The sequence below is a fragment of the Lolium rigidum genome, chromosome 1 (assembly GCF_022539505.1).
Source record: "Lolium rigidum isolate FL_2022 chromosome 1, APGP_CSIRO_Lrig_0.1, whole genome shotgun sequence".
NCBI classification, from domain to species: Eukaryota; Viridiplantae; Streptophyta; class Magnoliopsida; order Poales; family Poaceae; genus Lolium; species Lolium rigidum.
This window is the reverse complement of record NC_061508.1, coordinates 25,268,595-25,283,707: the sequence shown is the minus strand read 5'-3', so window position 1 is coordinate 25,283,707 and position 15,113 is coordinate 25,268,595. Positions and strand designations below refer to the sequence as shown.

General features: G+C 44.1%; 1 protein-coding gene across 1 annotated transcript; it reads left to right on the top strand.

Annotated features, from left to right (window-relative positions):
* The first annotated feature begins 545 nt into the window (after positions 1-545).
* Positions 546-5,425, top strand: LOC124685090 (U-box domain-containing protein 70-like). The gene is made up of 8 exons (XM_047219394.1): positions 546-750; positions 2,025-2,110; positions 2,375-2,598; positions 2,670-2,736; positions 3,073-3,192; positions 3,425-3,976; positions 4,232-4,978; positions 5,138-5,425. Exons 1-8 carry the CDS (start codon positions 546-548, stop codon positions 5,333-5,335), a joined length of 2,199 nt encoding a protein of 732 aa, XP_047075350.1. The 3' UTR covers positions 5,336-5,425.
* Positions 5,426-15,113: the final 9,688 nt, after the last annotated feature.

The window sequence follows — 15,113 nt, the reverse complement described above, 5'->3', positions numbered from 1 at the left end:
AATCTAGATCTACTTTTGTCTTACGCTCCCTTTGTGTCGAAAAAGATGTCGCAAATTTGTTTAAACTAAATTCAGGTTTGCCTACAATTAAATCTGCAAATTCTATGTCCTGTTCGTGTATGTTCAAAAGATTATCTATGTGGCATTGGAGGTAATTTATTTGATGACGATGGTGCAATTTGTGAAGCTTTTGAACTCTCCTTTTTACTGCATTTCAACCCAAGGCTTTCAGCTCCCATCGCAACTCGTATTTATTGAGCTGAGCCGCTCCTATTTAGTGCACTGGTGACCTCTTGACTTTTGTGCCGCAGAGACCAAGATAGCTAATTTGAAATTCAAAAAGTGGCGTTCTAGTCACGCTTCGCTACCTTTCACACAGCCGCACTTCAGTTCAAAAGGGGGAAGAAGAGGCACGGCGGGAGGAGGAGGCGTACTGCGAGACGGCCGTGCTCGGTGCTCTCCGATACGCCACCGGCGACGACCTCGACCACGGTTGGCGACGACATCTCCATCCTCGCCAACCGCGCCGCCGCCTGCCTTTGCACATGTACAGCGTCCAGTCCCCCCGCCCTTTGAGGGGCTGCCGCGAGGCGGCGGAGACGGGCAGGGACAGGGAGCTCCGCCGCGACAACAAAGTGCGCACGCGGACGCGTGCCAGGCGGCGCGAGGAGGAGAGCTTGAGGAAGGAAATCGAGGCGCAGGAGCGGCTAGATGCGGAAGAGGCCGAGTACCGCCGCGTCTGGAACGAAGGTCTGGAGTACTATCGCTGTTGTTGATTAAGGCAGTTCCTGCGTCTGTTCGTTCTGTTCTTAGTGTCTCTATGTTCTGTGTGTACCTCAAGTGTTCGACTTCCAATTTCCGTGAGTAAAATGAGTATCCAGTGTGTCCGCCGTGATAATACTGACGAGGGAGACTCGGTGCACCTTCATTTGCGTCAACACATTTTTCCTGTTTCATCACAACTGCAATAAGTCAACAAATGCTACTAGAGTTTTGGCCCATTATTGATGAAATTAGTTAGGGCTAAGTTGGAACAACACGGGAAAATTTGCATTTGGACTGTAGATTTTGGATAGAATCGAAAAGGCTTCAATAACCTACATTTTGGATCCGAGGAAGTAGTAAATTACAAATATATTGCGAGGATTTGGTTTGTATACTTTTGTGTGTGTATAGGCTTATACTCAGTGGCGGAGCTTGAACAAAATCGCAGAGGGGGCGAAATAGTGAAGACTCTAGGATTTGTTTGAAATAGATATCCGTTTTGGTGAGAAAATCGTCCATATAAAATGTATTGAAACTTTCCTACGAAAAACCAGGGTTTAGATACGCAAAATTGTACCCATACATTATTCATGGGAACTAAAAATATCTCAAATAGTTCCCCGCAAAAAAAAAAAAAAAAATATCTCAAATAGTTTGATAAATAAACTGCTAATTTCTAGTGTCTAGAGTCCCAACCGCAGCAACATCCCATCGTGCCTACAGTGCAGATTATTTTTAGGGAAGCCAAATTCGTAAGATGGATTATTCATCTACTCAATGGATGGGCTAGAACTAATTTTCAATGGGCTGGTGTGGTAAATGAGAGATAGCAGAGGCGGGTTGGACAGGTAACAAGAGATGGTTTCATGTCCCAAAGGTGCAGCACTCGTACGCATCAAAGGTCCAATACTACTAGATCGTTCTAGCAGAAGCCAGTGACCGGTTTGGGCTAAAATTAGTACTAGGTAATGACGAAAGTTCACTTTTGTAGGGGGGCGATCGCCCAGGTTCGCCCTGCTGATGCTCCGCCAGTGCTTATACTGCCATGTTTTGTTTGAAGGACCACCAAGTGGATCAATAATCCAGTCCTAACTCCGATTCTAACCTATTGTTTGGCTTAATAAATGTGATGTGTTGATAGTGGACAGGGCCCCTACCAATCTATGTTCTTTCGTCAAGCATGATACATCCAGCTCCATTTAGTATGTCATTGTGATGCAACTGCTGCTTCTGAATGTGCAAAGCTATGCATGTTTCAGGCAATGAACTCTTCTACAAGAAAAAACATCAGGAAGCAGCGGCTCATTATTCTGAAGCTATTAAAAAGAATCCAAATGAACCTGCAGTAAGTATTTTGGTTTACAGTTTACAGTATTATACTATATATAGCATCTGAAGAAAAATTTAGCTCAATGGTTAAATTTGTTTCTCCATTCAAGTTAGATGAGACTCTGATTAATAGAAGTCTGTCGCATAACATATCATCTATGAGCTATCTTTGTTATACATTGTTAACTGTAAGGCATGGTCCAGAGCATCCCACTTTACCTTGCCACCCTGATTGCTGTTATATTTTGCTCTAATGATATTTTTATGATTGACCATCCAGGTTCTTAGCAACAGAGCTAAATGTCACATCTTTCTCGGAGCTCTGCCTGAAGGTTTGGTAGATGCGGAAAAATGCATTGAGCTGGATCCTACTTTTCTGATTGGTTATGTGTGTAAAGCCAAGGTTCAAGCCCTGATGCACAATTATGAATGTTCTCTGGCAACATATATAGAGGGTTTGAAGTGTGATCCAAACAATCTCGTTGTAACTGATGGCTTAAGGAGGTAGATTTCCAACCGTCTGTTTGACCTATTGACACTATAACATGAACTGACATCTTTTTTGTGTGGCCTAGATGTCTGGCATGTATTAAGAGGTCTAGTGGCGGCGACGTTGGGCCTGATGATTTAAAAGACATTTTGGTTAGTCTACTTTATTTCTTTGTGACAAGTCTTCCATCATTATTTGTTTCTGTTTAATTCTTCCATATAAGTTTCCTTCATACATGGTGCACGGTGACTCAGGTAAAATCCTTGTGCAGCAGGGAACAGAGAAACTGTACTGTGTAACTGGCAAGGTGCCTACATATGATTAAGCTTAATAAGTACTACTAGAAATCTTAAACAATCTGTGTGATGTACATGAAGCATAGTTCAATAAATACTGGCTAATTAATAGTTAAACTTTACTCCTTCATAATATCTGATTGAGCTTTATTTCCCTAGTTGCTAATTATTTTCCCTTAATGATTCTAACAGAGGGATTGGCATTCAGACATTGATTTGTGCAATGAACTTAAAAAGTACATGGAAGAAGTTGCAGTATTCAAGAAAGAAGCCTCTGACGAGCGCTTGAGGCGGATTGAATCTGAACGAATGGTAAACTCATTTCGTTATGTCCTAAAGAATTATAAGGATAATCATCTCTTTTTGGATAAAGTTATCTTATCTAGACTGGAGGGTCGCACCTTAGCCCTATCGGTTTTGCATGCACTCTCTAGATTCAACCATTCTCATTACAAACTAGCAGGCTATTGATGTTAATTGAAGCCATACTAGTCAAGTCATCTATCACAGATAAATATGAATGAACGGGGTGTAATTTCTGCAGGCAAGGACATTAGAGGAACAGCAGGTGCAGCGACAGAAAGAAACCGATGAAGATCGTTCCAAAACACATCAAGAATTGCAACAACTTAAAGTACGGCAAGATGAGGTCACTGATGAACTTCAGAAAGCCAATCAACATAATGAGCATATTCAACATGAGCTCATTGAATCCAAAAATAGTTATATTGAGGAACTTCAGAAAGTCAAAGTGCATAGCGAGAATGTTCAACATCAGCTCTTGGAATTCAAAGAGCGTTGTAATCAGCTTCAATCAGAGCATGACCAATTGCTAAATGAACGAGATTGTGCAGTTGGAGAGGTTGAAAAGTTACACCAGAGAAGAGGCGAGATCCTTTCAGTTTTGCGCACGGCGATGCCCCGCCGGTTTTCATCATCTGAACTGGAGTGGGCAACAGGAAATTTGAATACTTCACTAAAGATAGGAGGAGGTGAATTTGCTTCTGTGTACCAAGGTGTCCTCTGGAACATGAAAGTTGCAATAAAGGTGCTGAGACCTGATGTTTTACAAGGGCGCTCGCAGTTTGAAGAAGAGGTAGTGGCACTGAACTCATTCTGAATTTTAATTTGCCTATGTCATGCTGGAAAAAACTGGTGATGCCTTGCTCCATTCTTTAGCCCTTTTAGTTTTTAAGCAAGAATCACCGTCTTGAGAGCCTTGCGCGCTCAAAAACAAGGGGATGAGCGCTTCGTTGCCCCTGCGGATACGTTCTCAAAACTGGAACTTGAATAGAATTAGTACTTCTAAAAAGACTACTGATAAATAATTTCTTTTGGATTTTTGTTGCAGATTGCTATACATAGTAGAGTGAGACACCCCAACATGGTAACTCTGCTAGGAGCATGCCCAGAGTCATATGCGCTTGTCTATGAGTTCTTATCAAACGGCAACCTTGAAGATTTTCTTTTATGTGCGGATAAGAGGCAGACTCTGACATGGCATATTCGTGTCCGTATTATTGCTGAGATATGTTCAGCTCTGATATTTCTGCACGAGAACAAACCTGATCCAGTTATTCATGGAGATCTTAAGCCTGCCAACATTCTACTTGATGCTAACTTAGTCAGTAAGCTTAGTGACTTTGGTATTCCTCATCTGCTGAACCAGTCCAACAGCAATAGCACCAAGCATCCCGTGGAGACCTCTGTATACATGGATCCAGAATTTCTTGCCACCTGGAAGATGACAACTCGCTCTGATGTTTATTCTTTTGGAATTGTAGTCTTGCGGCTTTTAACTGGAAGGTCTCCTGTTGGTATAATAAAGATTGTGAAGGATGCGATGGATCAAGGTGACCTGAACTCTATAGTTGATACCTCAGCGGGAGAGTGGCCTTATGTGCAAATCCATCAGTTAGCAGAGCTTGCTCTCAGCTGCACTGAGCTAAGCAGGACGTGCCGGCCTGATCTTTCAGGCCAGCTGTGGACAGCAGTTGAGGCTATGAGGGATGTTGCGGCATCATCTTCACTGTCATCTCCGAGTTCGGTGCGGGATGAAAACAACATACCGTCATACTTTATCTGTCCTATATCTCAGGTTAGTAGAAAGGAATTATATGATTGTTTCCCTATTCAGGAGCACATGAATAGATGCCAAGAGTAAATGACTTGAGCGTGTCTTTCGTTTCTTGTTTTGTGAGTACGATATTAGTAGCTCTCTTATCTTGTGACTAATCATCTGTTGTCAAAATTTCAGGATATCATGAATGATCCACACGTTGCAGCGGATGGATTCACCTACGAAGGCGATTCTATTCGGAGCTGGCTTGGTAGGGGTAAAAAAACATCCCCGATGACCAACCTGCAACTTCACAACCGCGAGCTCATCCCCAATCTTGCTCTCCGCTCCGCCATTCAGGATTGGCTCCAACAGCACAACACGCTGCTGCAATAATCTGTTCAGTTTGAATTCTTTTGTCCCAACCGCCCCAAGTATCACCAGGGCACGGCAGTTCTTGCTCCAAACCAAAATCTTGGACTTGGAAGGTAGAAGAGCAAGTCTCAATCAGCTGCATAGTATTAACAAGTAGTATGATCTTAAGTAGTTAGAATGTAGTGATTTTGTAAAAGTGATCATCAGATCTGTAGATGATGCCTACGGAAAACTTCACCAAAAAACCCTGCTATGATATGCATGTACTGGAGGCCACCGGAGTAGTGGTTGATCCTATGATCCTACCTAATGGAGAGATCCTATACAAGTCTCTCCTAGTTGATGTTCTTATACTGCTGTCAGATCTGGACAAGCTAAGTTTCTAGATTTGTGCAAAACATCACATATATATGGGGGTATTGGAGAACTTTTCAAAGCCGACATATTTCTTATCCTTTGGAAATCTACCATCATCGGCTCCATGTCACTACTCGCTCCACACATTCATAAGCTGCTTGAAATTTTCTTAAACCCCAGTCACGTTATAAGTCACAACCTATATACACACCTGTAAAGTGATGCATATCATTTCACTAAGTTGCACGTCTTCACAGAGTGCAATTTAGTTTTACTATTATGCAAATTTAGGTGACTAAGTTTTTTAGTAGAAAGGAGTTATATGATTGTTTCCCTATTCAGGACTCAGGAGCACATGAATAGATGCCAAGAGTAAATGACTTGAGCGTGTCTTTCGTTTCTTGTTTTTTTTTTAAAGCAACCGGCAGGAGCACTGCCTTTTCATATAAGCAAGGGAAAAAGGAACCACTATACAAAGATAGCATGTTTGGTTTTAAGTGTAAAACATGCCAGAAACCACAAAGGTAAAAGAAAACAGCAACTGCCTAGTCAGGTTCAGCTGGGTGGGTTACTCTAGCAGGTGCAAAAGCACGGCTTCTCTGCGCAATATCCTCCCTAGCAATTGAAGCCACCTCAATGTAGGTAAGACGGTGGCCTGTGAAAATTCGTCTGTTTCTTTCTTTCCATGCGTTCCACAGCACATATAGGAAGCGTCCACTGAGACGCCGCCTGTCCGACACCGACTTGCCCTCAATGATGTGATCCCACCAAGCGTCCAGGGATGCGAAATTCTGGCCATGCGTGGTAGGAGCCTGAGCGTCTTCCTGGTAGATGGTGGTCCATATGGCGGCTGTAAAAGGGCAGTCTTTACACAGATGGGCCGCCGTCTCATGTGAGGATAAACAAAGAGGGCATACCGGGTCATGCGTCCACCCTCTGATAGCCAACATGTCAGCAGTGAGGAGCCTGGCATGAAGAGCAAGCCATGCAAAGATCTTGCACTTTGGCTCGGCGTGGGCACGCCAAATCTTGGTGGCATTAAACCTGGGGAAACTGCCGAGGAACTGAAGGTGGTATGCGGATCTAGCAGAGTATGCCCCCTGCGAGTTGGTGGTCCAAGCAATGGTGTCCGCCGTATCAGGGTCCAGCTGAATGGTCGCCACCACATTCCAGATTTCCAGAACTGCGCCAGCTGGACCGGTGTGTCGAGCTTAGCAATGGAACGGATCCAGTTGTCGTCGAGGAGCTCTTTGGCGACGTTTCTCGTTTTCCTTGTGGCGACCTTGAAAAGGTCCGGAGCCCACAGCCTGAGAGGCCCACGCTCAGTCCAGGAGTCGTACCAGAAGGAAGTGTAGTCCCCATTCCCAATGGTGATCTATGTTGCGGCTCTGAAGAGGTCCATATCCGCTTCATCGCAAGGAAGCTTGGAGCCAACCCATGATCTGTGGGGGTCAGTCCACCTTAGCCAGGGCCACCGTAGTCTAAGTGCACGGCCGGAGCGTTCGAGGTCAGGCAATCCGAGGCCCCCCAGATCTTTGGGCCTACACACCGTTTTCCAGTTGACCAGTGCGTGCCCGCCAGAGGCATGTTCAGCATCATCCCCCGCCCAGATGAAATTCCTAGCAATCTTGTTGATCTTGTCTCGAGCCCATTTAGAGAGAGCGGGATCGTGGCGTGGTAGACAGCCGTGGCCATGAGCACCGATTTTGCAAGTGTGATTCTTCCAGGGCGCGCCATGTTTTTGCCGAACCATCCCGACAGCTTTCCGGCGATCTTGTCGAGAAGCGGTTGGATATCCACTTTGCGTAGGCGGCGGAAATGGAGGGGGAGCCCCAAATACTTTCCCGGGAAGGCCATGATCTTCGCAGGGAAGCCGTCGAGGAGGTCATGAAGGTTAATATCGCCGCAACGCACCGGAAAGACCTCGGACTTTGCCAGATTTGTGACGAGGCCGCTCGCCTTGCCAAAGCACTCAAGAATTGCAGAGACGGCATGTAACTCCTCCTTTATCGGATTTACGAAGATGCCCGCGTCGTCGGCGTAGAGGGAGATTCTGCATTGCGTCATCCGCGACCTAATGGGGCTGAGGATGCCACGGTTGGTCGCCAATTGAAGAATGCGCTGCAGCGGATCAATGGCGATGATGAACAACATAGGGGATAGCGGGTCCCCCTGACGAAGACCTCTTGCGCGCGGGAAAGGTTTGCCCGGCTCCCCATTAAGGAGGACGCGTGAAGAGGCCGAGGCCAAGAACATGCAGACCTAATCGCGCCAAATTTGGCCAAAACCCAGCGCACGCATGACCTCCAGAAGATAGGCCCAGCCGACGGATTCAAAGGCCTTGGAGATGTCGAGCTTAAGGAGCAGGCATGCGGTCTTGGAGGAGTGCAATTCCTTTATGAGGTTCTGAACGTGCAAGAAGTTGTCGTGGATGCTCCTTTTTTTGACGAAAGCGCTTTGGCATTTGGAGACGATATCCGGTAGAATCGGCGCGAGCCTGTTTGTCAGAAGTTTGGAGAATATCTTGGAAAGACTATGAATGAGGCTGATTGGCCGGTAGTCAGTGACTCCAGCCGCGTCGGCTTCTTGGGGATAAGGATGATGTTGGCCGAGTTGATGAGACTCGCACAGCCCCCCCCCTCCCTAAAAGTTTGCCAGGTGGAAGATCGCAGCCGTGACATCCGCCTTAATAATGTGCCAACATGATTTGAAGAAGGCCCCGATGAAACCGTCTAGGCCCGGGGCCTTGACAGAGGGTAGCGAGAAGACAGCATCCTTAATCTCTTCGACATCGAAGGGTGCATCCAACTCCGACAGATCAAAAGATGGATAGTTCAGACCCTCCCAGTCAAGGCTGAGAAGACGTGGAGCTTTGGTGCCCATAATGTCCTTGAAGTGCTATAACAGGATCTTCTGTTTATCCTCTTTCGTAATAGCAACACCGAGGCATGGTTGAGAGACTGGATGTGGACCTTTCGCCGACGGCCATTGGCTCTGGCGTGGAAAAGCTTAGAGTTCGCATCTTGTTTTGTGAGTACGATATTAGTAGCTCTCTTATCTTGTGACTAATCATCTGTTGTCAAAATTTCAGGATATCATGAATGATCCACACGATTGCAGCGGATGGATTCACCTACGAAGGCGATTCTATTCGGAGCTGGCTTGGTAGGGGTAAAAAAACATCCCCGATGACCAACCTGCAACTTCACAACCGCGAGCTCATCCCCAATCTTGCTCTCCACTCCGCCATTCAGGATTGGCTCCAACAGCACAACACCCTGCTGCAATAATCTGTTCAGTCTGAATTCTTTTGTCCCAACCGCCCCAAGTATCACCAGGGCACGGCAGTTCCTGCTCCAAACCAAAATCTTGGACTTGGAAAGTAGTATCATGATCTTAAGTAGTTAGAATGTAGTGATTTTGTAAAAGTGATCATCAGTTCTGTAGATGATGCCTATGGAAAACTTCACCAAAAAAACCTGCTATGATATGCATGTACTGTAGGCCACTGGAGTAGTTGATGTATACTGCTGTCAGATCTGGACAAGCTACGTTTCCAGATTCGTGCAAAATATCACTATATATGCACATATATACCCGGAAATTCAATTCGGCTCCCGGGTGCATATGCTCCCTCTATCAAAAAATCATATTTCGAAATGTCGAAATTTTTTGACAAAAAATTCTACATGTACATCTCTACAATATACGTACGTTCATCAAGTTTCGCGAGGAACCAATATGTTTTGTGGTCTCTGTAAAAAAGAGAAAATTTATCTCCCGAAAAGCCTTATTTTCAGCATTGAATTTTTTCTTTTTTACACACGTCACACGACAAGTCGGATTTTTATGAAACGACTTTGTGAGCGTGTAGCACATGAAGATGTACGTTCGAATTTTTCGTTTCAATTTTTTGAAATTTTTCGTTTCGTGTAATTTTTCGTTTCAATTTTTCGAAAAATTCGAACGTACATCTTCATGTGCTACACGCTCACAAAGTCGTTTCATAAAAATCCGACTTGTCGTGTGACGTGTGTAAAAAAGAAAAAAATTCAATGCTGAAAATAAGGCTTTTCGGGAGATAAATTTTCTCTTTTTTACAGAGACCACAAAACATATTGGTTCCTCACGAAACTTGATGAACGTACGTATATTGTGTGGAGATGTACATGTAGAATTTTTGGTCAAAAAATTTCGACATTTCGAAATATGATTTTTTGATAGAGGGAGCATATGCACCCGGGAGCCGAATTGAATTTCCGGGTATTGGAGAACTTCTCAAAGCATACATATTTCTTATCCTTTGGAAATCTACTATCATCGTCTCCATGTCACTACTCACTCCATACATTCATAAGCTGCTTGATTTTTTCTTAAACCCCAGTCTACGTTTCCAAGTTACAACCTATATACACACCTATAAAGTGATGAAATCATTTCACTAAGTTGCACGTCGTCACAGAGTGCCATTTAGTCTTACTATTATGCAGCTTTAGGTGACTAGGTTTTTTTATAGGTTTCAAACAACCGAGAATTACGATTTTTCTGGGCCATCTTCACTATTTCTTGGCTGCCTAACACACTACTGAGCACAATTTGCATTTTTTAAAGTGCATGCCTATTTTAGTGAAAAGTTACTGCAATTTTTAGTTTACTAGTTGAATGCTCGTGCGTTGCTATGGAAAAATGATATGCACACACATATGTTAAAAATGGTTCTAAGAGACACCCCACATAGTCAGGGAAGACAATGGCTCCTCGCTCCCATCGGCCCCTCCCCCCCTCCCGATGGGCAACCGGAGTGCCCTGCCCCCTCCAGCCCCCCTCGAGGCCCTTCTTCCCCGCCATCGGGTAAAGCTCGCGCGGTGCCGGCGGCGGTTCTCCTCCTCGCACGTGGATGTCGAGCTGACAGGGTTGTCCCTATCCTCGCGATGGAGCGGCACGGTGACACTGGCCTTGGCCCCGACCGGTGCTGCCTTGGCCTTGGCGGTCGGCAGGGTGGGCTTGTTGTCCCCGCCGATGAGATTGTAAACCATGTGGGACGATATGGATATCCGACGCAAAATGTGATGGCTGTGTGTGACTTTGACATGAGATTTACATCAATAGTTGCCGGATGGCCGGGTCTGCACATGACACAAGGATATTCAAAGATACCTTGAGAAAGTATGAAGAAGAATTCCCACATCCACCCCCAGGTTAGAAATCTTGATTCAACTGACAAAGTGTGGAAATGATACAATGTTGATTCCTTTGCCTTGCACTAACATGTTTTTCTTGTAGGAAAATATTACCTTGTTGATTCCGGATATCCCAATCAAACCGGCTATCTTGCTCCATATAAGGGACAAAAGTACCATCTACCGGAGTTTCGACAAGGCCGCAAACCAAGTGGAAAAGGAGAAGTCTTTAATCATGCACATTCATCGCTCCGAAATGTCATTGAGCGAGCCTTTGGTGTCTTGAAGATGAAGTGGCGTATTTTACTACATATCACAAGTTACCCAATTCTGAAGCAAACACGCATCATTGTTGCATGCATGGCACTTCACAATTGGATAAGAGAGAGTAATCTACATGACAAAGAGTTCTACAAGTGTGATCAAAATGAAAACTATATGCCGGGAAACATACAACCTGAACCATCTGTACCACTTCCTGGAGTTCAGTTGGGTGTTGAGCATGGAGACATGCATGTGATTCGCGAAAATATTGCGGATGGTTTGATGGGAGATGTGTAACTAGTTTGGTTACAATGACGTCTTACCTAGCTAGTGTCCAAATGAATCTCGTTTTCTTTTGTGGCTCGATGTATCAAAACCAAATGTTGGACCTCCTACTAATGGTAATATTGACCATAAAAATCTATTATGAAAAATCAAAGTATTTATTATGATTTAATTTTATTTATTATAATATTCTATTACGAAGTCGAAAAGAATGCTTAACACACTGATAAGCATATTATCATGATCAACGTAATTCATTGAAATACTTGTACATCATCTTCAGCATACAAGGGTATTTCAGACAATCACCGCAAGCTGCATGTCCACAAGCCGTCCTAGAAGCAGGATGCCAAACAGCATTTTTACATTTCACCAGCTGCCCAGCTCCAGCTGCTTCTCAGATCCTACCAGCTCCAGCTGCTTCTCGTTCAGCTGCAGCCCAAACAAACAGGCACTTAGTGTGTCGGTGGCGCCTCTTGGGAACTTTTCATATGGAAGCAACCCTGGCGAAGCTTTTCATATGGAAGCAACACGAGGATCAGAGTGGTGAGTGGAGCAAAATAAGAACAATGATCTATAGGAAGAAATGGAAATACCAACTTCGTTCAGCCTACAAAAATGTATAGACGATACGAGTGCAGCTCTGCAATAATCGTGTGGAAAGCAAATGTCAGTAAAATCAAGAAACAATCAAGGAAATTAAGCATGCACCAGTGCATAGGTTTTCTCTCCCACAAAATGGAATAGGAACACATAGTATTTTTTTCCATGGAATCCTGGCAAAAGAAAAACACTAATCCAAGCAGACCATGTTAAAGATGGGTTCTGATTAAGATTACGGGCGAACACATCTCTGGTATGGAAGGATGCTCAACAACATGATTCAAGTCGAGATTTCTTGATGGAATTGCAACTTTCTATTAAGATTATAGGCGATGGGGGCGAGATTGGAATTTGCGGAGAGCCTACGGGGAGGTAGATGCGGCTTCTGCATGTTGCGACCCCCAAATTCCATCAATTGAGGTTACCCCTAATAACCAAGACCTCCAAATTCGATCAATCGAGGTTACCTCTAATTTTTTTGACCATGGAACCGTAGGAAAAAAACCTACGGTGTAGATTTTTATATTATAAGGATAAAACCAACCTCACATCCAAAAAATGGGTGAGTTACATCAAGGGGGTAGAAGTGGAGTGAGATACATAAGTCAGTAAACATTACAAGAGAAAGACTCAATCCAATGTAAAAGAGGCTGAACCAGAGTCACCTTAACTCTACATACTGGTGAAGAGACAGATCACTCTTAAACCTATCTTGCCATCGTGCTAGGGAAGGAGTCTCGTTGTTGAATATGTATGCATTCCTTTCCTTTTAGATGTTCAAAGCAGCACACACGACAATCTCCATAAAGCAGGCCCTGAAGGTTTGGCGATCTTGGATGAATTGGCCAGAGATATCCAACGAGTTACTGAATATTGATCTTATCCCAACAACTGATAGCAAATGAACAACGGAAAAAAAAGATGATTACGACTCTCTTCAGCATGTTGAGAGCATAACACACAAAAACTCCATCTTGGAGCTGCCAATTTTTGCGTTGCACTACTTCCAAGAATACTCTTCGACCGTTGACTTCTGCGAATTTTTTCAGTTATACAATCTTCGGACCCTCGACAAATCTATCATCAGTTGCTATTATCTGTAAGTGATTTATTTATGTAATTTGAGAAGTCTTTAGCTCAGCTCGTTCATTGTCTGCAAATTATAATCTTTTGTGCGCTATATTATGTAGATCGAAGATACTCGAATGTAAAAGGGATGAAATCACGGACATTGGGTTCATTGACCCGGATACAATGCATGAAAAAATCATAGAAGATCCCATCTATAACAGGGATACACCGGAAACTTTGCTAAGGTTTTTGAAGCGATAACGTGACAAAAAGATAATACTTTGGCCTTACAACTTCAAGTGAGTGTTACTGTCTTATAACACGTTCTATTTTACTCACGAGATGTTCAAATTTTAATTGATGACTTATATCTATGACACTGCATATTTAATCTGGCGCAGGTTTCACTTTATTCTTATCATCATTAAAATGTACGATGGAGATGTTGAAGTATTTGACTCACTAACCAAAGAGCCTATACTATACAAGACGGCTTTTGATATGCTCAAAAAGTAATTTTAATTCTTATCGGTTTTTTCGTTAATTTCCTGATATCAAAAAATTGATAACTCCTTTATGCATTTTCTTTTGTCGGGCAGCGTATGGGAAACGTTCATCAACGAAGATTAGTCCCATGAATGGAAACAACGTAAGTAGTACTACCTAGGTCCACACACCTTTATCATACTTGATTATTGTTTGATTGAATTATATTCTTGTACAGAAATGCGCGAAACAACCATAGGGGACTAATATATGTGGATACTACGTTTGCGAGCACATCCACAGAATTATCAGCGAGAGAACGAATAATCAAAGAAATAAAGAGGTACGAAAACAATATTCACAAATTTATTTTGTTACCATAAGTTGTGCTGAGTTTCAGTCATAATTGTTTGATTGTGATTTGATATATATATACACACATAACTCATGTATTCATTTGTATCTCATTCTTTTACAGTTGGCAAGAAAGCGGGGCAGGATCTCAATCGAGGACCGCTTCAAAGCAATTGGCGAGGAATTGGCGGGATTTTTTCCTTCGGGGTATCATAGCACCATTCGGAGAGTACCACTATGCATGAAGATCTACATGTAACATATAGTTTGACTCGAAGAGTACCACTATGCTACATGTAATAGATAGTATGCCTCGGAGAGTACCACTATGCATGAAGATCGATCTTCATGCATGTACTACTTAATTTGCGATCTTATGCAATTAAATGTGTTGTATTATATGCACCAAGTTGATATACATCTCCTTTATCTTCATGTACTACCTAAACCCAAACGCGTTTCTGGCGCATCGACGCGATTCTCGTACGATAAAACGGTCCGATACCCCTAAACCCCTCCTAAAACCCTAAACGCTGAATTCTCTGCCGCGGCAGAGATTTATGCACTTTCTCTACCGCGGTAGCCAACCTTTGGTACCGATTCGTGTTACAAACCGGTACCAAAAGGCCCTCTGGAACCGGTATTTTGGCCATTTTTCCACTAGTGACAGTTAGTGAAAAAACATATGAAATCTAATAAAGGCAACTAAAACCGCCGGCCGTCTAGTCGTCGTTGGTGAGGTTGATGACCTCCATCATCTCCCACGACATGTGTGGCGCTAGTGGCGGTAGATAGTATACCAGCGGCGCAAGAGGAGGAGGAGGAGGAGGAGGAGGAGGAGGAGGAGGAGGAGGAGGAGGAAGGGTAGCCGCCGCCACCACCGGCTCCGGCCATGGATCCCACGCCAAGGGAGGAGAAGCAGGCGGGTCGCGTGCCTCGCGCTCCGGAGTCACTAGAGGACGGCAGGAGTCACCGACGTCCCATGGGCCTGCGCCGACTCGTGAAGCTGGAAGCCAAGGCCATCCCACTAGGAGAGATGGTCGAGCTCTCTCTGGTCGATGGAAAGTTGGATGGCTTTGTCCTCGGTGAGATCTGGAGGTTGGTCCTCTGGATCCCACGTCGTGCTGCCGTCATCGGAGGCATCGTCCTCGTGGTTGTCGGCCTCCTCGACGACCTCCTCTTTGTCATCATCCTCATTC

Excerpts from the sequence above, each read along its gene's own strand:
- LOC124685090 (XM_047219394.1), top strand. The coding sequence starts at position 546 with ATGTACAGCGTCCAGTCCCCCCGCCCTTTGAGGGGCTGCCGCGAGGCG. Across the intron at positions 751-2,024 it reads CCGCCGCGTCTGGAACGAAG|GCAATGAACTCTTCTACAAG; the intron begins GTCTGGAGTACT and ends TGCATGTTTCAG. Across the intron at positions 2,111-2,374 it reads AGAATCCAAATGAACCTGCA|GTTCTTAGCAACAGAGCTAA; the intron begins GTAAGTATTTTG and ends TTGACCATCCAG.